This window comes from Thalassophryne amazonica, chromosome 9 (assembly GCF_902500255.1).
Source record: "Thalassophryne amazonica chromosome 9, fThaAma1.1, whole genome shotgun sequence".
NCBI lineage: Eukaryota > Metazoa > Chordata > Actinopteri > Batrachoidiformes > Batrachoididae > Thalassophryne > Thalassophryne amazonica.
The window spans coordinates 93,704,116-93,730,280 of record NC_047111.1 but is presented as its reverse complement, the minus strand read 5'-3'; the positions used below and the strand labels follow the sequence as shown (position 1 = coordinate 93,730,280).

At 41.6% G+C, this 26,165-nt stretch overlaps 1 protein-coding gene across 6 annotated transcripts in view; it reads left to right on the top strand.

Annotated features, from left to right (window-relative positions):
* The window catches only part of acaca (acetyl-CoA carboxylase alpha), a 122,145-nt gene that overhangs the window by 15,153 nt on the left and 80,827 nt on the right, over window positions 1–26,165 (top strand). For 3 of the 6 annotated variants that reach the window (XM_034178779.1, XM_034178778.1, XM_034178777.1), the window contains exons 1-15: window positions 968–1,192; window positions 4,606–4,738; window positions 6,060–6,198; window positions 6,463–6,572; window positions 8,037–8,118; window positions 8,237–8,335; window positions 12,114–12,220; window positions 12,328–12,438; window positions 12,539–12,748; window positions 14,326–14,496; window positions 19,350–19,511; window positions 19,736–19,899; window positions 25,242–25,392; window positions 25,728–25,831; window positions 25,921–26,148. In XM_034178779.1, coding sequence (XP_034034670.1) covers window positions 1,113–1,192; window positions 4,606–4,738; window positions 6,060–6,198; window positions 6,463–6,572; window positions 8,037–8,118; window positions 8,237–8,335; window positions 12,114–12,220; window positions 12,328–12,438; window positions 12,539–12,748; window positions 14,326–14,496; window positions 19,350–19,511; window positions 19,736–19,899; window positions 25,242–25,392; window positions 25,728–25,831; window positions 25,921–26,148 — 2,051 coding nt within the window. In that variant the 5' untranslated portion in view covers window positions 968–1,112. Of the gene's footprint in view, window positions 1–933; window positions 1,193–4,605; window positions 4,739–6,059; window positions 6,199–6,462; window positions 6,573–8,036; window positions 8,119–8,236; window positions 8,336–12,113; window positions 12,221–12,327; window positions 12,439–12,538; window positions 12,749–14,325; window positions 14,497–19,349; window positions 19,512–19,735; window positions 19,900–25,241; window positions 25,393–25,727; window positions 25,832–25,920; window positions 26,149–26,165 lie in introns of those variants that run through there. The other 3 variants (XM_034178782.1, XM_034178781.1, XM_034178780.1) reach the window with 2 other exon arrangements.

Genomic DNA, 26,165 nt, shown 5'->3' with positions numbered 1-26,165 from the left:
TTGAATCAATAAGATGTATGCACACCCCCCCCCCCCCCCCGCATTTACATACTCCTGGCATTTATTTGGCATATTACTGATAATCCTGTCAACACTACAAAAGCATATCTGCTCCTTTAATAAATGCGAGTAGTGTAGGAAGAATGGGACAAAATAACACTTGACATGCTTGATTGCTTGGTATCCGCTAGAACATCTTCTGACAAAGAATGACTTTACAAAGTGGTGAATGCTTTAGTGTCCTAACTTTTTTGGGATGTGTTGCAGACCATATATGTTGGAATGGATTTATATTACCAAATGAAATCAAATTGATAAGCGAAAGCATTAAATTACTTGGGTTCATATGGTTTACAATAAAATGGAAGTCAAAGTACATGTCACAGTCACACTGTTGTTTTTGTGGTATTTTTGCATTTTGAATACCATCCCAACTTTTTTCTGATTTGGGGTTGTAGATACTACTTTCATGTTTTTTTAGCTTGCTCAAAGAAGAATGAACCCCAACTCTTTTACACAAGTAAATTTTCATCTGAGTATTGGATCACTGTCAGTCAGTCGCTTTGAGCTGAGGTATTAGGAATGAAAGTTTGATCACTGTATTGGTAATTGTAGCTCAGTATTTTCATGTGGGAACAGATTTTGGATGTAATTCTGTTGGTTGTGACAGCACAAAAAGCGTAAGTGTAAATGGCAGCTTTTTTTATATCCTTCTTAAAGTCTGGTTTCCAATTGTTTTCACTTGTACTCAGACGGTGCCGGTGTTGCAGTATCTGTTGCACTATCAGACACGGCTAGTTTACATAACCACCTGATGCAATATGACAAACCATTATATGCCAGTTGCTGCAATCTAGTGTCAGACTGACCAAAGAAGTTTGGACTCTGTAACTCCTTTATAACTGTTGCTAAAACATTTGTCTGTCTTTCCAGTGTTTGCAGCCTGCTCGTGTCGTCCAGCCATGGCACAGCAGGATGGTGCTGCCAAGAAGAATCCAACTGGTGCAGTGTTGCACTCTCACTTTATTGTGGGTTTAGTATCGGAGGAGAACTCGGAAGATGAAATCCAAGTGAAGTTAGGCGTGCAGCTGGAGGAGAAAGATTTGCGCTCCATGTCGCCATCATCCAGTAGCTCTGACAGCATGTATGAAATGGGCTTTGACAACATCGACGGCTCCTTACACAACTTAAGGTTGGAATACAGACCTGTCTGCATTACCTGTGTTAGCATTCTGTCTTTGTAGAATACACAGTGGTTTTCCTGTAAAATAGTAAAAAATGAGAGATTTTCCTGACCAATGTTGCCAGTGTGCTTACTTATGAGGTGGATAAGGTCTAGATTCTAGACCTTACTTGTGTATAGCACTTTGAGGTGGTTTATGTTGTGACAGGATATACTGTCATTGTGCTGTGGTGTTGTTAATCATCAATCAATTTTCAAAAATTCCTTTTGTTTTCCCTTTCAAACTTTGACATACTTTGGTTATCCTTTGCATTTCCATGGAGTCTGTAGCGTTGTGTACAAGCCGGTGTCGCCGACCGAACGCCCCCCCCCCCCCAAAAAAAATCGGTCTGCCCTGCCTTCACTGTGTATGTGACATTTCAGAGTTTCAGCAGCAATTCACCGATTTATCACCTCACTTCTGCTTAAGACTGCCTTGTTTCTGTTTAAAACTGACTTTAGACAAGAGGTTTTATTTCATCTGATCGTTAATAGTCAGATTATTCCCTTTGATCGCTTTGTGTGTAAAGAGTCTGACTCAAGAGAGTCAGACTCAGACACGCTGCTGTTGCACTCTGATCGCTCCCCCGTCTTTTATTATGAAATAATGCTAAATTTATGTGGTAATGATTGTTGTACAAAAGCTTCAGATATCTGTCGCTGAGATAGATGATGACTAGAGTGCAGTTTAAGCAGATCCAAGGTAATAATCGGTGGATTGCTGCTGACACTCCGAAATGGTGCATGCGCAGTGAAGGCGGGGGGGATTTTTATGGGGACGTCCACCGGTCGGCGACACCGGGATATTGTTGAGAGGTTTTGCAGAAGCACAGAGTTTGGGATAAAGTTATACAACGGGTGTGTGGCGGTTGTTTCTGCACATCACATGGTACAAATCCGGAGCTTTGTGTCATCATTTTTTTTGGTCAGCTGGAATCTTCACATGCCGATTTGTTGCTGTGGGAGACTGAGACCTTCCAGAATGCATATCTGTGAAACTGAGAATGATTCACTGAGCCCCCCCCCACACACACAGAAACCACTGTGATACCACCTTTAAGCTTTCATCCTTCCTGTCCAACTGGACAGTCTTCATTTCATTCTCTTTCTTCTGAAACTCTAGACAGAATTGAAATTAGTTTTGAGTTGGTGGAAATGGTGAAGTTTTGCTTATGTAGGCAATTGTCTAGAGTTAATAGATTTATTGTGTAAATTCATTTGTAGTCTTTCTAATATTAGTTGGAATTAGGGATGGGATGACTATTTGTAATAGTCGTCTATCACTAGCTAACATTCGACTTGTTGAAAGCCATTTATTCAGTTCATTTAGCCCTTAAAAGAACAGACCTGCTGGAGCTGCCTCCACTCCCTTCACTCAGTGAAGAAAGTGTGTGAACCTTAGCAGGTGAATTTGTTAGCTCAAATGGATAGTTTATGCCTAGTAAATGAATGCAGGTATCGTCTTCATGCCAGTGCTGTTTTTTGTATCTGTGACTTTGTGCTTATGTTTATTAAAATAAATGTCACATTTGACTTTGAGTTTCATTTGGAGATTTGAAATTGGCTCAGTTCAGTCAATGTCAAATTTAGTCACTGACCTGTTGATGACTAATAGCACCTGACTGGTCGACAAATTATTTTTCATTAGTTGTCCCAACCCTAGTTGGAACATGGTTCTGCTGAAACGTTCTTCCCTTCCAGTCATCTGTGGCATAGTGACAAAAAAAAGTGCTTTTTCGATGTTTGGTTTATGGTTTCTATTCAGGGGACCATGTGGACAGTGTTTTCTTGCCCAATGATTTCTATATAGTATGGGGGTAAAAAAAAATTATTTTCACATCCGCATTATATACATCAGGGTCGCCAAGCTGTCAAGAGTCCTGCCCCATCTGGTTTTGTGTAATTGGTTTTAAAAAGGACAAAGGGGGCCAAGAGTTGTGACATTCACCTGACCCTATATGGGATGGTAGTTTTTCAACTGGAATTACAGGGGTGTCTGCCTCCCCATCCCCTGTAATAGCTGTGTCGCATAGTCTAGAAAAACCTCTCTCACCGCCGCAGCTAGTTTCAAATCAAAGTCCCTACTCAGAAGGCACTCATTTTCCTCATGCCAGTAACTCCCACAGTGATGCAATAGAGCAGTTTCATGCTACAGAAGCCAGCCTGCCAAACTAGCTCAGGTGCTTCCACGCCCTTCATGTGCAAAGCTCACTCCCCCTTTTGGTTCTGTTTGGGGTGGAGCTTGACCCTGAGCATTGCATGTTCCAGTTAACCATGACGGCACACTTGTTTCTCACTGAAATGTTCTCTCCTGATGCTTGCAGTTAACCAATAGGCTTTATAGTTTAAAGGCTGTTTTCACAAAAGAGCTGTTAGGCACATTTAAATGAACACTGTGGTGATTATTTTAGGTGGAGGTGAAAACACTAACTGTACTAATGAAGAACTGTTGCTAATGAAGAAATAAACTGTGCCAAGCCTATGTGATGTTATTAACCCCCCATTTTGTTTTTACTGATAAGAAGGAAAAAATAATGTTGGCTTTTATGGTTCCCTTTTTGTTTATATTAAACTTCAAAGGGTTCTCACCAGGATTTTTTCACAGTATGGAGGGAACTTAACCTAGCTGCGTGATGCGCAGGTGTGAGTATTGTAGGAGGGTCTGGGTCATCCCTCAACCCATCCCCCAGAAAACTTTGAAATTTATAACCCTTTGAAACACTATTTCCTGCATTTTGAGGGCCTCTTTGTGTTGCTAACTTGTGTTGCTTAAATGCTGTTTTAAAAAAAGGGCAAACCCCCCCCCCCCCAAAAAAAAACCAGAAAAGCCCCGCTATATGTTAGTTAAATCACAGCATAGGGATCCAAATCAGTGTATGGGGCCCCCTATGCTCAACTGTGCATTGTCTCATGTTTGCATGAATCAGATGAGGAAATGTAAAGTCATAAGGAGCAACAGTTACCTGTTGCTCCTTATGACTGTTTTTTATTTTATACCCCCCCTGTTTTGGTGGATGTCACTGTGTATTGTTATTGCTCCATATACCAAGAGAGAGAAATACAAACTGTTGTGACAGACAGACAGAGCAGTCTGCTCTACCTGCTTCTTGTGTATAAATCTTGTCACACTGATAAATCTGTGAAACGCTATAGCCACACACTGACACGTGTTTACAACTATGATTATGCAATCATCTTGACCGATGGCTTCCATGAAAGTGATACTGAAATGTTGCAGTCTTTCCTAATGTGCTTCATTGCACAAATTTAATGTGAACTATCTGCTTGTTTTTTGTTGCCCACATACCATTTTGTATTCCAAAGGTGAAAATGTATTCTCATTACACCCATTCCTTTCCATTCCATTGCATTTCTTTAACCAGGCCAAGTATGTCAGGGTTGCACCTGGTGAAGCAGGGCAGAGATCGTCGGCGTGTTGATTTGCACAGGGACTTCACTGTGGCTTCTCCTGCTGAATTTGTGACTCGCTTTGGGGGTAACAAGGTTATTGAGAAGGTATTGATTATTGTTTCTCCTCTTTAATAAATCATGAAGACAAAAGAGGTGTTTGCAGGGGGAACAAATTATATTCATGTTAATCTTTACAATTTAATGTTGAAGGAATAAAGACAGACAAAATGGTGAATAACAATTTCCAAAACAGTTATTTGCCATATAATATAGTCATGGCAGTGACTATTGCCTTATAAACTCATGTACATGGATGCAACAAGATCTACCATGCCCCTAGACCACATGCTGTAGGACAGAATGTTGGGGCTTTTGTTTTTCTCTCCTAAACCAATACAGTGGACAGATTTTTCATATTCCACAATTGAAGTGATGATTGCAAGCTGAAACTTTGTTTGTGTTGCTACTATCATTGTCCATATGAACAGTTGTTTTACCTTTACAGTAGATCAGGTAGCTCAGTAGGATAGGAGTTGGACTGTCAATATGTAGACCTGGGTTTGATTTCCAGTCATGCTACCTGATTGTGCAATTAAACAAGATACTTCATCTTTTGCCAATCCACCCAACTGTACAGGTTATCCTCACTGTACTTGACCACCCAGCTGTAAATAGGTACCAGCCTTAGTTGGGGAAGAAACCTATAGACTGTCAACACATCTATGAGAGGTCATAGACTTTCATTCACTTCATGCTATGATAGCCAGAGATACACATCAGCATCAATGGATTTTCCAGTTCTATCTTGGTTTGGATACAATAAAACGTGGCCCCAAGTTTCTACAAAATTGATGGCATTGACTTAAGCCGTTGGTCAACCTATGGGCACTCTGTCATATTTATGCATTTGTTTGAGATCTAAATAAATCTCACCATTTGCAACTGCATTAAAGGAAAACAAATATATTAGAAATATAAAAATGTCACATGTTTTAAAGATGTACACAGGTTTTTACTTATGTATGTATTCAAACATAACTGGCTCCCTCATACAAAGAACTCAGTCATACTATACGAACCATCTATAGAACAAACTATATTTCAACTGTATATATGTCATGAGGTCATAAGGTTGAAGGCTAAAATTATAAAATAGATTCTATACAATATATACATTTAAAAAATCAAAGTTTGAATTGAATCACTAGCTTCAGTTAACTTGAAGGGCACAAGACCTAATTCATCAGAAGGTAAATGAAAACTGTTAGTACTTGTTTTATCACATATTTTCCCAGAGGATGAAATCATCACTTTTCTACAGTCTTAGTTATTTCTGCCTCCAAGCTGTAACTGTCTTTTACTTGTTACAGTATTAACTTGAATATATCTCATTAACATTGCTTACTCAATTATTTTTAACCTCCAGGTCCTCATTGCTAACAATGGCATTGCAGCAGTCAAATGTATGCGCTCCATCCGTCGCTGGGCTTATGAAATGTTCCGCAATGAAAGAGCAATCCGATTTGTTGTGATGGTTACCCCAGAGGATCTGAAGGCCAATGCAGGTAGCTGCAGATGTTGACACAAGTCAACATTTAGGAGCAGTAAAATGTGATTGATGTCGTAAACGTAATTATTTATTTATTTATTTTTTTTAAAGAAGCCAAATAGGTTTGACATATTAAGGGCAAAATGAAGTACAGGATGCTGACCTGGTGTGAAAGTAGCTATGTTTTGGTTGTCTTTTTTTGTGAGATAATTGAGTGCTTTAAACCCATTTGATTAGCAAATGAGGGATTTCATCAGTTTTTCTTGCATTCATTTTTCAGAGTACATCAAAATGGCAGATCATTACGTGCCTGTGCCAGGAGGGACCAATAACAACAACTATGCCAATGTAGAACTCATTCTGGACATTGCTAAACGCATACCTGTTCAGGTATAACACAGATTTTTTTTTTTTTTTTTTGCGTATTGTGTTTCCCCAGCCTATGCAATAACATTATACGAGGTCTGTCAATAAAGTAACGGTCCTTTTTATTTTTTTCAAAAACTATATGGATTTTATTCATATGTTTTTACGTCAGACATGCTTGAACCCTCGTGCGCATGCGTGAGTTTTTCCACGCCTGTCGGTGACGTCATTCGCCTGTGAGCACGCCTTGGAAAGGAGTGGTCCCGCCCCCTCGTCGGATTTTCATTGTCTGGAAATGGCGGAATGAAAAGGACTTTTTTTCCATCAGAATTTTTTCAGAAACTGTTAAAGACTGGCACCTGGAAACCATTTGAAAAATTTATCTGGCTTTCGGTGAAAATTTTACGGGCTTCACAGAGAATAAGGTCTGTTAGTACAGCTTTAAGGACCCCTTTAAGCACTCTCAGCGCGCCACGCTCTGAGCTGCGACGACGCGGCACAAGCCACCGGACCATTTCTAAATGGATGGCTCTGTGGATACGAGACCATCGTGTGCTCTTTCTCTGGTTATCACAAGAGCTGGACATCAGCCATTTTCCGGCAGATTTCACTTTTAACAAGAGATTTTGTCATGGAAAGCCGCGCGGGGGCTTCGCGCGTCACGACCGATTCCCTTTGGAAGCGAGACAAAGGAACACCTCCGTTTCGGCATGTCAGAGGACAAGTTTGGACATGTCTATCTCGGCTTTCAATGCTTACCAGTCCAGTAAGTATCAGTGAAATTGTGGAGAGCTGGACATGTCCAAACTTGTCCTCTGACACGCCGAAACGGAGGTGTTCCTTTGTCTCGCTTCCAAAGGGAATCGGTCGTGACGCGCGAAGCCCCCGTGCGGCTTTCCATGACAAAATCTCTTGTTAAAAGTGAAATCTGCCGGAAAATGGCTGATGTCCAGCTCTTGTGATAACCAGAGAAAGAGCACACGACGGTCTCGTATCCACAGAGCCATCCATTTAGAAATGGTCCGGTGGCTTGTGCCGCGTCGTCGGAGTGCGGTGCGCCGAGCGTCCTTAAAGGGGTCCTTAAAGCTGTACTAACAGACCTTATTCTCTGTGAAGCCCGTAAAATTTTCACCGAAAGCCAGATAAATTTTTCGAATGGTTTCCAGGTGCCAGTCTCTAACAGCTTCTGAAAAAATTCTGATGGAAAAAAAGTCCTTTTCATTCCGCCATTTCCAGACAATGAAAATCCGACGAGGGGGCGGGACCACTCCTTCCCAAGGCGTGCTCACAGGAGAATGACGTCACCGACAGGCGTGGAAAAACTCACGCATGCGCACGAGGGTTCAAGCATGTCTGACGTAAAAACATATGAATGAAATCCATATAGTTTTTGAAAAAAAAAAAGGACCGTTACTTTATTGACAGACCTTGTATGTGATTGAATGTCTGTTACTGTTCTATTGTGTGTCCCCCTTATTTTATTAATAGGCAGTGTGGGCTGGTTGGGGTCATGCATCAGAGAACCCCAAACTTCCCGAGCTGCTTCACAAGAATGGTATTGCTTTCATGGGTAAGACAAGTTTCTCATTTTGTTTGTTTTTGACATTTGAACTGACCTACATATAACCAAGACATCCACTTTACTCTGCTGATTGCATGATTTTAAAAAAGATTGTATTCACCCTCAGGTCCCCCTAGTAAGGCCATGTGGGCTCTAGGAGATAAAATTGCCTCCTCTATTGTGGCTCAGACAGCTGGCATTCCAACTTTGCCCTGGAGTGGAGCAGGTATGTCATAATTGGTACGAATTCATAATTTGTGTCCAGTCATAAGCCACATCCACCAATCTGCAAAATAACACTGGGTGTTGACTGGGAACGTGGTAGACCACTGGCTCACCCCATCTCCTGAAAGTAGCTATCTATCTGCCACAGCCAGAAAATTTGTTGGCATTTGACATTTTCTAGTTGCCGAGGCCATCACGATAATTACTATATTGACTTATCGTTTAATATATAACGATGAACACAATCATTTTGCTGGTCTTGACATATCACCATTTACGTGTGTGTTTGTTTACATAAATCACCAACATTTCAACGAGTCGCACTGCTTCTGTCCCTCTTGTCTCCTGCTCTTTGCAGGAGGTAGGGCCAGCCTGCTCGACCTGCTGTCTGTGTGAGGCGCTCGTGTACTGCGAGCCAGCCAGTCGAAGCAAAGCGACTGCGTTATTCCATCCAGAAAGTTTGAAAGAATAAATGAAAGTGGTTGACCTTTTTTCTTCCAAAATCTGAACTTAAAAGTGAAAGCATACTGATCCCCATTTGTCTTAAATCACGGTTGCCATATAAGATTAGTCTGCTGCATGTAAGTTTAGGCAGACAATGCAGCCAATTTGATATTTAATATAAATTTAGGATTTCACAGATCGGATGATCACTGAATAATGACATTACCTACGGTGATTTTAAATTTGTAGCAATCAGGGCATCAATTAATTCCACAGACATTGAAGCATTGTCGGAAAGCTCAAGGTCAGTGAACTTTTGCTTGCCGTTGAACTGCACAACCTAACCAAACAGCCAGTTTATGCAAGCATTGACCAGAGTTTTTCACTTAAAAATAGTTTTTCCACACAAAAATATCAGAATTCATTGAGGTAAATGACTTCCCTTACTACACTCTGGACATCTCTTACAATGCTTCTGTATACATTGGTTATGATTCTGGCTGTGTTCTGCATCTTACTGGGGATCCCACTAATGTCTCAGGATTTCCCAGAATGCAATCTATTTCATCAAACTGAGTGCCATAATTATGAGATCTGATGATATTGGAAGGAGTCAGTCCACCACAGCAACTATACAGTCCCTTGGTTTACCAACCAATGGAGTCAACAGTGCAAAAATAGGTGGCTCCGCGCACTGAGGTCCAGGTCTATAGATTTCAGGGAGTTTTACCACAACAAAAAGCACATCTGGAAAGTATTTACAGCGCTTCACTTATTCCACATTTTTGTTATGTTACAGCCTTATTACAAAATCGGAGTAAATTCATTTTTCCCTCAAAATTCTGCTCATAACCCCATAATGATGACATTAATGTTTTTTTAATTTTTGCAAATTTATTAAAAGTAAACAGCAAAATCACATGTAATGCTGTGTTTACACATAACTACGACAAGTCACGAATGCCACGAAGTATACATTCTTGGCCACTGATCACAAATGTGATTATTCGGGGCAGAGGCGTCAGGTGTCCTCAGGAACTGCTGCAACCTGTTACCACACATTACGATTAATGGCACATGTTGCTGGAGAATTATCAGGAACCATTACGCACAGTCAAGAATAGTATTCCGCGCTATTGCGCGTAACAGCGCATCATTAAGTTCTGTCACGTTGTGAACGAGGTGAATTGTCTCCACACACACACCCATATTCATCCATCCGAATTCAGATCGCTCCAGTTTTTCAGAAGAACTTTATGACTGCATGCATAGTTGGACTCTGCGCCACTCCATGGCGCAGAGAGGAGGAGGAGGACAGAGTCAGATGTGTGGCTTCATGCGGCTCTCGTCTCGCACATTTTCCCAAACATCAGGCACATGCAGCAGGTGGAACACCTGCAGGAGCGCGCTGAAGAGCACTGAAATTAGACTTTTAGCCGACTTGGTGTCAACAATCAAACTGAATGTTGTGCAGCAGGGTTTAATTGTGCGTGCGCTTCTTCCTCCGCCGGACTGGAGGAGGTGCAGAGATGTCTGGCTGCACGTGAGTCTCCTCTCGCTCCTGGTTCCTCTGGCTCAGACTCGTTCTCCCCCTCATCATTTACAACAGCAGGTGGAACACCTGCAAGAGCATACTGAGGAGCTTCAGCACGAACTGTGGAACAACACTTAGAGCCGAGTTTAATTGTGCGCATGTGACAGAAAACTGATTCGCCGTGGCGCGCAGTGAAATGTGACACCGCGTTACAAGTCGTGTCAAAACTTGACAGTTTCCATGTCACTTCGTAATAACGCGTGAAAGTTTGGGCTCCAAGATCCATCACAGGAACCACTACGAACGTTGCCACGTTCTATTAAGGATCAATACTCATCAAGACAGAGCAATACGCTCAGTTGCGACCTCCACAACTTGAGACGAAATTAGGGTGGTTTGTGACATTGGTGGAAGATTTTTTGACAGGCAAAAACATACTCCACGAATATCAAGAATATCACGCGCCAACACGCACTATTAAGAAACCTATTCAGATGCATTAAGTCACATTAAGAATGTCAGGAATGTGTCACGAATGACAGAAAAATATTCCTAACGCGTCTTGGTTATGTGTAAATGCACCTTAACATAGGTATTCACACCCTTTGGTCAGTACTTTGTTGATGCACCTTCAGCCGCAATTACAGCCTCAGCTCTTCTTGAATATGATGTCACAAGCTTGGTCCACCTATCTTTGGGCAGTTTTGCCCATTCCTTGCCATTCCATTCCAGTTTTGCCCAGCACCTTTCAAACTACATCAGGTTGGATGTGGGGCATCGGTGCACAGACCTTTTCAGATCTCTCCATAGCTGTTCCATTGGATTCAAGTCTGGGCTCTGGCTGGGCCACTCAAGGACATTCACAGAGTTGTCCTGAAGCCACTCCTTTGATATCCTGGCTATGTGCTTAGAGTCATTGTCCTGCTGAAAGATGACCCATCACCCCAGTCTGAGGTCTCGGAAGAGAAGAGACCTGGTGGATCTGAATGTCTTCCATTTACGGATGATGGAGGCCACTGTGCTCATTGGGACCTTCAAAGCAGCAGAAATGCTTCTGTACCCTCTCCCAGATTTGTACATCGAGACAATCTTGTCTCGGAGGTCGATTGACAATTTCTTTACCTTCATGCTGGTTTGTGCTCTGACATGGACTGTCAACTGTGGGGCCTTTTATGCAAACAGGTGTGTGCCTTTCCACATCATGTCCAGTAAACTGAATTAATCCCAGGTTGCGTCCAGTTAAGTTGCAGATCATCTCAAGGATGATCAGTGGAAACAGGATGGACCTGAGGTCAGTTTTGAGCTTCATGGCTGTGAATATTAATGTACATGCGATTTCTTGGTTTTTGTGTTTTTCATAAATTTGCAAAGATCTTTAAAAAAAAACTTCTATTCTGAGGTAAAAAAAAAATGAATTTCATCCATTTTGCAATAAGGCTGTAACATTAAAAAAATGTGCAGCATTGTGAATACTTTCTGGATGCACGGTACATGCCATTATCTGATGGAAGGCAGCAGCAGAGTTACTGCTACAGAGTGTAGAAAGAAGAGATTATTTTTAGTGTTAGGTTTTCTAAGGCATTTTGCAATATCTGGTTTGCCAATCCTGCCACCAGCCCTCCAAAACTGAGTTATCTACAAGCTGGGGGACTAACCACAGTCTCATTTACAGATAAACACTGTGCCCCAGACACAGTCTGTGTCAGACAGTAAGAAGTACTTGTTACTCCCACATTATTTTGATGTGTAGGCCAAATACTGTGTATTAGGTTTTTTCTTTTTCTCTCTATCTTTCTTCCAGGACTGACTGTAGAATGGACAGAAAACAATCAAAAGAAGAGAATCATCAGTGTTCCCTCTGATTTGTACGAGCTTGGCTGCATCCAGGATGTAGAAGATGGTTTGAAAGTACGTATGAATTGGGACATCAAAGTATTGTTACTTAATGAATGTTCCACGTGCTTTAGCTAACATGTTTTCTTTGACGTTGAGGAATACTGTGTGTATGTTGTCAGGCTGCAGATAAGATCGGCTACCCTGTGATGGTGAAAGCGTCCGAAGGAGGTGGTGGAAAAGGCATCCGCAAGGTTAACTGTGCTGATGATTTTCCAAACCTCTTCAGACAGGTAATTGGAAACTCAGATGAAGTCCAATGTTTGTTTAATGATTTAACTTGATATGCAGCCTTAAGAAGGACTTCCATTTTCTTTCCCTTTAATTCTGCAGGTCCAGGCAGAAGTTCCAGGATCTCCCATTTTTGTCATGCAGCTTGCCAAACATGCTCGCCATTTGGAGGTCCAAATCTTGGCTGATCAATATGGCAATGCTATTTCCCTGTTTGGCAGAGACTGTTCAGTGCAACGACGACATCAAAAAATTATAGAGGAGGCTCCTGCTACCATCGCCACATCAGACGTGTTTGAAGATATGGAAAAGGTATAATCCAGATTGCATTACTCATACTTCTGTGTTGCTGATAGCAGGGCTGGGAATGATCAGAATAACATATTCAGTGCTCTCCCTAAGACATGGAAGTGTGGCACAATGCCAGGTTGTTACATTTTCAGCACCATGATGCGGGTTTTCAAGTTTAGGGTGTTCACACTGTTTTCTCTGATAATTTTGGTTACATTTATTGAAATTCATGTTTGCAGCCATGTGGAGGGATTTCTCTTGTCTCCATTGCTTTCCTGTGTAAGCTAGTAAAGCATGCATCTCCCAATGATTCAACATACAAGACTCGCACATCATTGGCCTGGTTAAGTGTTGCACAAAAAATAAAACGCGGCCATTGGTGGAATATCCAACATCACGCAAAGGTTTAAGAGCACAGTTTCTACGAGGAAAGTTCACAAACACCTTCAGCTAAATGTTCACATGAATCTTGAGGAAGTGCAAGCGGGAAACAAATCCTGCATATCAGAGGACTATGTGTTTAAAAAAAAAAAAAAAAAAAAAATTACATTAAAGTATAAAAAAGCATACATCATACAAAAACAACAATAAGTAAGCAAGAATGATACTTGCATCGAAGTTTATTTTATTTTTTCATTGTTTTTTTTTTTTTTAATTTGCAGACGACCAAGCAGAATCTTTTTTTTTTTGTTTTTTTTCTAGTCTCTTCTGCCTTTGAAGTTGTAGGAAATTGCTTCCATTGGTATTTAAAAAAGGCAAAAGTGCTACAGCTCCTCCTCTGCTTGAACCAAAAAAAAAAAATCCTCCGGTGTGCTTCCCCAAATCCCCCCCGTCACCACAGCTGCACCCAAGCGCAACCGTACTCTAAATTTCTGGGGAGAGCTTTGAGTATTGCAATAAAATTAAAGTTAATAATGATAAGCCTTGGACATTGATACTCCATGTTGACAACAGAAATAAACTTTGCAACTAAGCGTTTGTGCTACCAGCGGTGGAAAAATGCACTGGGAAAGGTGCAAAAAAAGGTGAAACCAGCGAGGGCCACAACATTTGATTGTGAAAGTACACTCTAAAGCTGAGTAAATTGTTCACAAAAAAAGTTTATCCATCCAAGGTTTATGCACTAATACTTGCTGCAGGATGCCAAAATATAGATGAGGCTCCATTGTGTGAACAGATTGTCAAAACCTTTCTGCACTGAAATCACTGTCAGGTAACACACATTTACACATGGAGAAACAGATATACTTCCTGTCTCGACCTTTCCAATTAAAATCCCTAGACATGCACTGGTGCTTCAAACAGCAGTGGTAACAATGATAACAATAATGCCATTTGTTTATGTAGTACTTTCTAACTTTACATAATAATTACTTAATAAAATAAAATTCAATAAAAAGCTTGAGTAATAAAAAGTTTAAGTGATAAAGCCTTTAGTTTCTACAGGTTTCAGTCAGTATGGGAAAAAAAAACATTTTATTTATTGCCATATTGCTCAACCTTAGGTTTTACTGTACATGAGATTAAGACTAAATAAATACATTCATATCTGTTGAATCTGGAAGTGTAAACATAGACTGATTGCTTTCGTTCCTTAGTGCGCAGTGAAGCTGGCTAAGATGGTGGGATATGTCAGTGCCGGGACAGTGGAGTACCTCTACAGCCAGGACGGCAGCTTCTATTTCCTAGAGCTCAACCCTCGTCTGCAGGTGGAACACCCCTGTACTGAGATGGTTGCTGATGTCAATTTGCCTGCTGCTCAACTTCAGGTAAGTCTCACTCATGCACCTGTACTGCAGAACAAAACAAAAACATGGCTACAGGTATGTGAGTGGTATTCCAAGTGGTTCTGACTACAGGCATGCAGACATTCTAAGTAACCGCAACAGTGTTAAGCCCTAGTTCCACTGAATAATGAAGCCACGTAGCGTGTTTTTTTTTTTTTCTTTTTTTTTTTTTTGGTACGAGTCCAGTTATTCAACAATCGTGGGAGAATAGTGGCTCTGAGTTTGGTTGGGACTCCGGCGAAGGTGGCCGCATCTCCTCCTCTGTTTCTGTGTTTCTCTATCTCTGCCCCAACCTTCAAAAGTCCCAACTTCACCAGACTGTGAATTCTTCAAACTATATTTAGAATAACCATGGAATTGATCAGCTGGTCTCTCAACACTATTGACACCATCTTTTCAGCAAGGAAATCAGGGCTGGGGGACCCTGCGTGCCCAGATGGAACCTATCCTGTGGGCTATGTTCTCGACACCTGGAAGAAATGGCGTGTCACGTGCTTGGCACCAGTCTCCGTGGAAGATGTTGAGGATTTATTCTTATTTGCCTTTATGGCAGGAGGGCTTTTGCTGCTTGGATTAGGTGCTGCCCTGACCTTCCAAAAATTGGCAAGAAGGCTGCTATCAAAACCACAACCCCACACCTGTCCGTCATGATTAATGAGGTGGGCAAGGCGGTACAATCTCAGACTGCGTTAACTCTTGAACTTAAATGCAAATAGGAAATCATCTCAGAGCAAATGTCTGACCTGCAAAGGAATTGATGTTGGAGACCAGTGAATATTCACAATTGGATCTGGATGGTTCAAGAGAGGCTGTATTGGAACTCTGTACTTCTCTGCCTAACTCATACATGGCAGCCTTATCAGCTACCGAAGGTTAAAATGCCACGTTTGTTTTCCTCCAGAAGGATTTCAACGGCTTTACTGAAGCACCTGGTTCCCTCTTCATTTGCCTTCCCCTACAGTCAGCAGTCATCAAGGCCACTCCAGACTCTACACATACATGGACAGAGACTGATATGAACTCATCTGCACACATGATGCATACCCCCACCCCTTCCTCCACTCTGCCACTCCCCCCAAGCTCGGCCGCAAGGCGAAAATGCTGCTGCAGCCCCCACACGCTCATTGCCTCAGTTCAGATGACGGACTGTTTCAAAGCTTAGCGTACATAAACAAATCAAATGTATATGTGCGGTTGTTTTAATTCTGATGTGTGCCATTATTACATTCAACTAGTAATAATTGTGGATTAATTGCTGTATTTTTGTTTGAGGTAATTGGGTGTGAAGATGAATTGCCCTTTTAGGGATCAATAAAGTTGTTTGAATCTTGAATCTTTGAGGCTCTTAGAGGTAGAATATTCAGCTAACGAGGTTCATGTTTGAGCATGGCCCTAATTTCAAGGAGTTCAAAATTTAGCAACAACAGCGTGGGGCAGTGTGTGTACGGGGTACTACGAGGACAAACAAGGATTTTAGAGGCATGTTAGTGGTGAGGACGGGGCTATTAAAAGCCCATTATCCCAGCACCTGGCGGCTAAGAGGGCAGGACAGGCTATTCAGCCCTCTTGCACACTACAATTCCACCTGCTTTGTGCGCAGGACGTTCTATATAAAATAATTATTTTGTAGTGGATTAATCATGTTCTGTCAGTGCTTGGCAGTTGAAAACACCTCTAATCGCTTCTGGAATCACAAAGGACTGTTTCATTTGGACCCTTTTTTCCCCCCTCTCTCTGTCTCGTGCGCTGAGGTGGAGAACATATTTGAAAAAGTCTTATTTGTAATGTTTTTGTTGTAATAGTTTGGTGAAACAGTTGCATGTTCATTCCTTCTTTATAAGCAGCTGTAAAAGTATGTTTATGACAGATTTAACATCTTGTTATAATGGTTCAGATGAGCTCTGCTGTTTGTGCGCGCTCTGATGCAATGCCTCGCACTAAAGATGAGCATTTACGCAGTCAATAATGGACAAACACAAAGTTAAAAGTTGGATCATGGTGTCAAAATGACTGTAAAACCGCGGAAGAAATAAAGCCAGCGAGAAGAAGCGCAGAGGCAGAAGCGCACTCCAGTGCACAAAAGAGCGATTTTGCAGACTCTCTGTGTCTCGGAGTGCAGTGACAAAAAGGCGAGCAAAGAGCAGCACACCTGCAATGAGTTTGACAAAGACATTTTTATGCTTTTCTTTTCTTCCAAACTTGGGTCTCTTTCTGAGGAAGGCGTGACGTAAAAAGCGCTGATAAAACAGTCTTCCCTTTCAATTAGGCCATGCTTTCCACATAAATACACAACTTCTCCATTCTACCTTCACAGAGACTGGAAACCAGGGGCAGATCCAGATGGGGTGTTGTGGCGAGATGCGCCCCCACTAAACCTCAAGATTAAAGGTCTACTTTAGACATTTTTTTTTCATACTCCCTTAATATTGCTATTACTACTTAAGGGAGGAGAGGAACAGTAGTAGCCAGTAAACCAATAGTAATCAGTAAGTCTGGTATTTATATTTACATTTCCAAATTGTGTTTGATTGTTTTTTTTTTTTTGTTTTTTTTTACTTTCACGTTTCATGCTCTGTGTGCTTATTACTCAATTTCCCTAAGGGAGTCTTCACAAGGAATTAATAACATTCTATCTAATCTAATAATAATAATTTTAACAACTAAAAAGTTTAAATCAGTATAATCTGAGACTACATTTTAATACACTTCTGTATTAAGTTCAGTTGATTAGCCATGTAAAAATAATTTTACTTAATTTAACTTTTCTGCATAACTAAAGTGGGATGTGACACTATCTTTTTTAAACATACAGCTTGGGACTCCGACGAGGGCGGTCGCATCTCCTCCACTCTCCCTTATCTCTCTGCTTTTAACCTTCAAGTCCCTGTTTCACCAGGCTGTGAATTCCTCAAAAACTATATTGGATTCTGGATCTATTGGATTAACCATGGAATTGATCAGCTGGTCTCTGAACGCTATTGACACCATTTTTTCTACAAGAAGGTCAGGACCGGGGGATCCTGCCTGCCCAGATGGAACGTATCCTGCGGGCTATGTCCTCGACTCCTGGAGTTCCTGGCTTGTGGCATGCTTGGCGCCTTTCTTCGTTGAAGATGTCGAGGATTTATTCATTTTTGGTCTCATGGCAGCAGGGCTGGTACTTTTTGGCTTATGTGCTGCCCTGATCTACCGGAAAATTGGCAAGATGGTGGCATCAAGAACCACGGGCCCTCGCTTGTCCGTCATGATTAACGAGGTTGGCAAGGCAGTGCATTCTCAGACTGCGTTGACTCTTGAACTCAGACACAAATTGGATGATACCTTGGAGCTGATGCGTGCCTTGCAGTTGAAGCTGAAGGTTTCGGAGGCCGCTGAATATTCTTAATTCATAATTGGGAATATTCTTAATTCATAATTGAGATTTGGTTGTTCAAGTGGAACTGTTAATCTCTAGCCTCAAGGTCAATTGCCCACTGTTTACCTCCAGAGGAATTTATTCAGACCTTGGTGAGATTATTCGGCTTCATTCTTATCTTAACCCACAAAGACAATAACTGACTTACACATGGACTGAAGCATGCTCCATTTTCTCCTTTTGCCTCTCTTCCTGCCCCTCCCCTCCTGTGGCAGGTCCCTGTTCTTCCAAAGCTGGCAGGCGGCGTGACTTGACAGTTGCAGCGGCTACCAACACACTCACATCGCCTCAATTGGAAAACAGACTGTTTCAAGTTTAGTGCACATAAACAATGTCAAATGTATATGTGTTGTCCTAATTCTGAGGTGTGCCATTATTACGGTAAACAAGTAAGAATTATAGATTAATTGCTGTTTGTATGTGGAATGTGAGTGCGGAAATGTTGTTGTAATGACAATAAAAGCTATCTATCTATGCGCGGGTATTACTGGGTCTGTGTGGGGTTCTTGGTTAAAGCCTTTCTATAATATGATGCTGCATTAGAAAAGAGCAGCAATGATTAGTGAGTGAAATATAATCTTGTACAGCAGGATAACAATTTGCTGTTTTCTTAGCTGTCTCCACCTCGTTTTACCTTAAATCCTAGGATATGATTGCAAAAGGGTTTCTCTGAAAAGTGGATGCTGAATGGCTTATGATTTAGCTGTTTTTTTATATATATATATATATATATATATATATATATATATATATATGAATTGCGGTATCATTACTGTTAACCCAATAGCACCATGATATGATATTCAGAACACTATGTTGTGGAAATAACTCACACCTGTATGCTACCACTTGGGGTATGAGTCTTGTGCCTGTAGCCATGTCCAAAAAACAATGTTATGTATTTTAAACCATACAGTTAACATCTTTCATTGCCTGCACCATTTAGAAGTATTTGACCCTTGTCACCATGGCAACTGCTTGTAGTTTAAAAAAAACAAAAAAAACAGCAGGTGATACACAAAAAAATTGCAGATTCAGTTGCTGTAACTGTAGTTGGTCACATGGTCTGTTGTGCAGCAGTTTGGATGGTGTGTATATGCACTGTCAGTGGACAGCGCATTGCTGAAAAAGCTGTGTCCAAGCTCATATTTGATTCCAACCAGCAATATCAGCAGTCTGACGCCCTCTTTCCGCCCTATGTGTATCAGTTATCCACAAACCTAATGCAGGCAATTATCAAAAATATCTGACTGAGTCTGTGAAAATGGATCCACAGATCCTATTGGTCCAGGAATGCCCTACAATACAATGTGACCTTGTCATGTTTGCTGTTTGTAATAAAATATACAGGATTTTAATTTCTGGCTGGAGGTTAAGTGTCATCAATGCCTGAGAGTATGTGAAATCCATCTGCTTTCAGATTGCTATGGGTATTCCTCTTCACCGAATCAAAGACATCAGGATGTTTTATAGTGTTCAAGCCTGGGGAGACAGTCCCATTGACTTTGAGGGACTGTCCACGGCCCCCTCGCCACGAGGACATGTCATCGCAGCACGCATCACAAGTGAAAATCCAGATGAGGTGTGTTGCACCTGTAGGTTACTGTGCACTTTATGACGGCTGACGATGCCATCTGTTCTTTGGCTTCTCTCATCTTTTCAGCACAGTTTTAAAATTTCTCCATAGGCATCAGCCAGTATTATTACTTAGAAATATTATCCTTGACTAAATATCATGTTAGCTGTTTTCTCTTTTGCCACAGTTTTAATGTAAGGATTGAATATTACATGCTTTATCTGTTGCAGGGTTTCAAACCGAGCTCTGGAACCGTACAGGAGCTGAATTTCCGCAGTAATAAGAATGTGTGGGGTTACTTTAGTGTGGCAGCTGCTGGAGGACTGCATGAGTTTGCAGACTCCCAATTTGGACACTGCTTCTCCTGGGGAGAAAATCGTGAAGAAGCAATCTCGTTAGTAAACACAGACTGCAGTGGAACCTACATCCACACTTCTCACCCACACCTGCAAAATATGAATGTTGGAGATGTTTTGTCAACCTCTTATTTTCAATTTTGACGCTGGTATGACCCCTGGATCCTGCCCCCTTTTCCAGTTTTGCCTTTAACCCTCTGGAGTCTTGGTTATTTTATTTTCATTTATATAGCACCAAATCACAACAGAGTTGCCTCAAGGTGCTTCACACAAGTAAGGTCTAACCTTACTAACCCCCTGAGCAACAATGGTAAGGAAAAACTCCCTCTGAGGAAGAAACCTCAAGCAGACCAGACTCAAAGGGGTGACCTTCTGCTTGAGGCCATGCTACAGACATAAATTACAGAACAATTCACAAAACAAATATATAAGAAATGCTGTTGGTGCACAGGACAGGAGGGTCTCCAGCACAAATACCACACCCATCTCTGGATTGAGCTGCACCATAAACAGAGAGAAAAAACAATCAGGCATCAGAAACACAAGAAATGCAGTATAATTTGCCAGCATTAAACAACAAGAAAAACAGGATACTAAGGTGATTGCCGGCCACTAGCCCTAAGCTTCACTAAAAGACCCAGAATTTAGGTAAAGTTGAGGCCGCAGCATGTTCCGTTTCCTAATAAAATGAATTAAAAGAATAAAAAGTGCAGAACTATACTATGCCAGTGTGCTAGCCATACAAAAGGGACGATAAGTGCGTCTTAAGTCTGGACTTGAAAGTCTCCACAGAATCTGACTGTTTTATTGATGCGGGGAGATCATTCCCATGGGCGTGATAAGAGAAAGCTCTGTGACCCACAGACTTCTTATTCACCCTAGGGACACAAAGTAGTCCATGAACAATTTTATAGACTAGTAACAGAACCTTAAAATCTGATCTCACTAGGACAGGAAGCCAGTGAAGTGTTGCCAAAATGGGTATAATGTGGTCAAACTTTCTGCTTTGTGTCAAAAGTCTGGCTGCAGCTTTTTGAACCAGTTGGAGAGCCCTAATGCTGGACTGCGGTAAACCAGAAAATAGAACATTGCAGTAGTCCAATCTAGAAGAGATAAGCACATGGATCAGGGTCTTAGCATCACCCATAGACAGGATGGGATGAATAATAATTTAACTTAAAAGTGTTTACCTGCCCTTGTTTGGTGTCATTTTTTTTCAGCACAACCTCACGTGTAAGTTTTTCTTTCATTCTGACATAATGCATTAAAACAACGACCCAATATTCACCCCAACACATAAAAGTCGTAGTTAGTTTCTTTACTGTGAAAACCAGAAATATTTTTAATGAACCATTTTGATAACTTAGAATGCAAATATAAATTATAAACTTCAAAAATATATGTAAAATTGTAGCATAAACAAAGTTATATACAAAAATTCACTTTGAAATGCTTCAGGCATTTTTTGTGGCTATTTACATGCAATAAGATGCCACACAAATTATATTTGTACCACTCAGAAAAACAATTCCTGCTCCAAAAATTTGTACACATTACACCTAATTATCCATGTGGATTTTTCCCTAATTCCTCGTTTCTGTAGCATTTTTATTGGTATTGTACAGAGTGTCCTGACTGTGTTAGTGGCCAAAGAAAAAACAATATTAAAAAAAGGTGTTTTGGACTTTTGGGGTGGGGGGGTGGTCTACCTGCACTCCTGTGTTCTCTGCCCCTGGAGCATGCTCTGCGCTCTAGGACTCGGCACTGGAGCAGAAACGCAGAGTCCTGGAGAACATGGAAGGAGAAGTGCGCGGTCATATCCACTGTGGAGATCTGGGTGCACAGATCGGTGGATCCACCTGCTCTCGTTTGTCCAGACCAGAACAATAAAGTCCACTTCATCAGCAGATTGATCACGCTCTGGTTCAGACTCTGATGACGTGCTCCATGCTTTGATCATCTTCATGCAGTTCAAAAAAAGGACAGAGACTTTAAGGTGCATTTACACGTAAGCAAGACGCGTTACGAATGTAATTTTTCTGTCATTCGCGACACATTCCTGACATTAACGTGACTTAACGCATCTGAATAGGTTTCTTAATAGTGCGTGTTGGTGCATGTTATTCTTGACATTCGTGGAGCATGTTTTTGCCTGTCAAAAAATCGTCCACGAATGTCACACACCACCCTCATTTCGCCTCATGTCGTGGAGGTCACAACTGAGTGTGTTGATCCGTCTTGATGAGTAATTATCCTTAATAGAACATGACAACGTTTGTAGTGGTTCCTGTGATGGTTCTTGGAGCCCAAACTGTCACGCGTTATTACGAAGTGACACGGAAACTGTCAACTTTTGACAAGATTTGTAACGTGGCGTCACATTTCACTGCGTGTAACAGAGGCCATCAGGTGTCGCTGTGCAGATGTAGTTAGTAAACCTCACTCCCAACAGCTCAAAAGGATTCTCTGGTCACAAGGCCAGAGCCCTGGGTTTTAGCCTTCTGTTTGGAGAGTCTGACTCCCATGCCGGAGCTCGTGAGTTCGCGTCCCGAGGGGAGCGAATGGGTGGAGTCATAACAACACAACGCAGAGTGCAGCTGCTACAATGGTGCCGTGACCCGGATGGGAGTGAGTTTAGGGGGGTGAGTGTAACGGAGGCCAGCAGGTGTCGCTCTACAGATGTAGTTAGTAAACCTCACTCCCAACAGCTCAAAAGGATTCTCTGGTCACAAGGCCAGAGCCCTTTTTTTTTTTTTTTTTTAGCCTTCTGGTTAGAGAGTCCGACTCCCATGCCGGAGCTCGTGAGTTCGCGTCCTGAGGGGAGCGAATGGACGGAGTCATAACAACACAACGCAGAGTGCAGCCGCTACATGTGCGCCACGACGAATCAGTTTTCTGTCACGTGCGCACAATTAAACTCGGCTCCACAGCATTCAGTTTGATGCAGTATGCCGAAGAGGAACAGGGACGTGAAGTCAGCCAAGTGTTGTTCCACAGTTCCTGCTGAAGCTCCTCAGGATGCTCCTGCAGGTGTTCCACCTGCTGTTGTAACCGATGAGTGGGAGAACGAGTCTGAGCCAGAGGAACCAGAGGAGCGAGAGGAGACTCACATGCAGCCAGACATCTCTGCACCTCCTCCAGTCCGGCGGAGGAAGAAGCGCACGCACAATTAAACCCTGCTGCACCGCATTCAGTTTGATTGCTGACACCAAGACGGCTAAAAGTCTCATTTCAGTGCTCTTCAGCGCGCTCCTGCAGGTGTTCCACCTGCTGCATGTGCCTGATGTTTGGGAAAACGCGAGAGACGAGAGCCGCATGAAGCCACACATCTGGCTCTCTCCGTCTCCTCCTCTCTGCGCCACTCCATGGCACAGAGCCCAACTACGCATGCAGTCACAAAGTTCTTCTGAAAAACTGGAGAGATCTGACTTCGGTTGGATGAATATGGGTGTGTGTGTGGAGACAATTCACCTCCTTCACAACGTGACAGGACTAAACGATGCGCTGTTACGCGCTATAGCGCCCAACAGCGTGGAACATTATTCTTGACCGTGCGTAATAGTTACTGATAATTCTCCAGCAACATGTGCCATTAATCGTAACGCGTGGTAACAGGTTGCAGCAGTTCCTGAGGACACCTGATGCCTCTGTCCCGAATCCTCACATTCGTGATCAGCGGCCAAGAATGTGTACTTCGTGGCATTCGTGACTTGTCGTCGTTATGTGTAAATGCAGTATTACGCACTGTTCCAAGTCGCCAGATTATTTTGATGCACTAAATAAATAAAAAGCTGAAAGGAGGAAATGAGTCTTTTTGCTGCAGCTGTCTGCAGAATGTGCAGCAAATATGAGGATATTATTACCAGAAACCTTTTGTAAATTATTAATCATAATTCAAGTTATACTTCACCTATTAACAAAAATGTAAAAAGTGGTTTGGAGGTTGAAGTCTCCACGTTCAACACGCATTGAAACAGACAGTCTGAGTGGAGCCGAGTGTGGTATGTCAGCTTAATTAGGTCATGCAACTTTTGACACGAGGGCACGTCATTCGACTCCAGAGGGTTAAGCATCATCTTCTCAGAAACCACTGAACCAATGAAGCTGAAACTTGCTGTGTGTGTTTCTAACCATCAAGACATCAAAGTTTATATATATATATATATATATATATATATATATATAGCAATTTATTCAGCAATTGAGCTCAGATTTTCTACATGGGTAACAATCAGCAAGACCAAAAAGATATCCTATGGGTTTTGTGAAATTTTCAAATTTGACCTTGATATGACCCCTGGACTGTGATCGTACCCACTTTTCCAGTTGTCACTTTAAACATCTTGTTCTCAGAAACCAATTAAGCTGAAACTTGGTGTGCATGTTCCTACCCATGAGGACACCAATGTTTGTTTGAGGCATTGCAATCCAATTTCAAATATGGCTGTCGTGGTGGCCATATTTAAAATGCAACTTAGAGCCATAGGTCAGCATTTTTTAAAGATAATGAGCTGAAATGTGGTACAAGGGTAGCTAGCAAGTAGCACCAAACATATCTGATGGGCTTTTTTAGTTGTTGTTTATATACCTCGGTAAAATCTTTAGATTTTGGCCATGCCCACTTTTCCAGCTAAAAATGTGATATCGTGTATCATTCAGGTGAGCTACACCCCCGTGGGACTACTTATTTATTTATTTATTTTTGGTCCATTCAAAGAAAGCAGTAGATCTGTTTTCAGATTAAATATAGCAGTAAAAATAAACTTATTTTTTCAAGGTGCACTACAATATTACACAAACTCAACAAACTGGAGTTAATGATCAGGCAATGAGTTGACTGATTAAATTGATTTTGTTAGTGAACTTCAGGACAGTTAAAAGATGGCCGATTTGATGGGGAAAGGCGGTTACACACGGTATTGAAGTTTGGGATTTTGTTTTTAAGGTATGCACCATTTATACTGTATTCTTTGTTATTCACAAGCGTTTGATATCTTTTAAAACATTTTTTGCTTCATGGATTTTAAAAAATGATTATTCCTTGTGCAGATGAGGTGAAACAGAGAGATGTGGAGTTGGGCTACTAGTATGTAGATCTGTTGTTTAGTCCCTGGTCAAGCTACCTGTACTGTTGGACAACACATTATCTGCATTGTCTCAGTCTAGCCTGATGTAAATGTGTACCAGCCTTGGCTGGGAAAGTAACTTGTATTGGACTCGTTTCCCATCCAGAGGTATTCATAGACTCACATTCACTGGAGTGTCTGGGGATAATCCCGGCACCAACGGGCCTGTGTAGAATTTACCTACTTTTTTTTTTTTCCTTTTATCACCATGGAACTTAGCAATTACTTTTATTTTGTTATTTATATCTCTCTAGTAACATGGTGGTGGCTTTGAAGGAGTTATCTATCAGAGGTGACTTCAGGACTACAGTGGAATATCTCATTAAGCTGCTGGAGACTGAAAGCTTTCAACGCAATAGCATCGACACAGGCTGGCTAGACAGACTCATTTCAGAAAAGATGCAGGTATGTGGAATATGCTTGCTGGTTGACACATTGTTGCCTTTTTTATAATTGACACAACTGAATTATTAACTTTTATGTTCTTACAAAAAGCACATACTTAGTTGTGCATTGTTATATCAGTATGGAGTGACAACATAGCACCACACGAGTGGGCTATGATGTTGTGCCAATCCACAGTGATCTTAATTTAAATTGGTGAGAAAATAATGTGACATTCAAGGTTTATTCTTCTGGACAGCCCAGTTTGATTTGATCCTGTATTTTGCTGAGTGTTTAGTGTTTTTTATCTCACTCATTAAATGTGTACCATTACAAAACATGCATTTTGCTTATAGGCAGAGCGTCCAGACACCATGCTAGGAATTGTGAGCGGTGCTCTTCATGTGGCAGATGTCAATCTCAGGAATAGTGTGTCCAACTTTCTTCATTCCTTGGAAAGGTACAAAATTTTGGATTCATTTCCAGCAGGTGCTATTCAGGGAGAAAATCTGGTGCTGTTCCAGTAATCTGAGACAATCTCACATACAGGGGCCAGGTTCTGCCAGCACATACTTTACTCAACACTGTGGATGTGGAGCTGATCTATGAGGGGACAAAGTATGTTCTTACTGTGACGCGTCAGTCTCCCAACTCCTATGTGGTCATCATGAACAACTCCTTAGCTGAAGTTGACGTCCATCGGCTCAGTGATGGAGGCCTTCTGCTGTCATATGATGGAAGCAGCTATACCACCTACATGAAGGAAGAGGTAGACAGGTAATTTAAAATAAAGC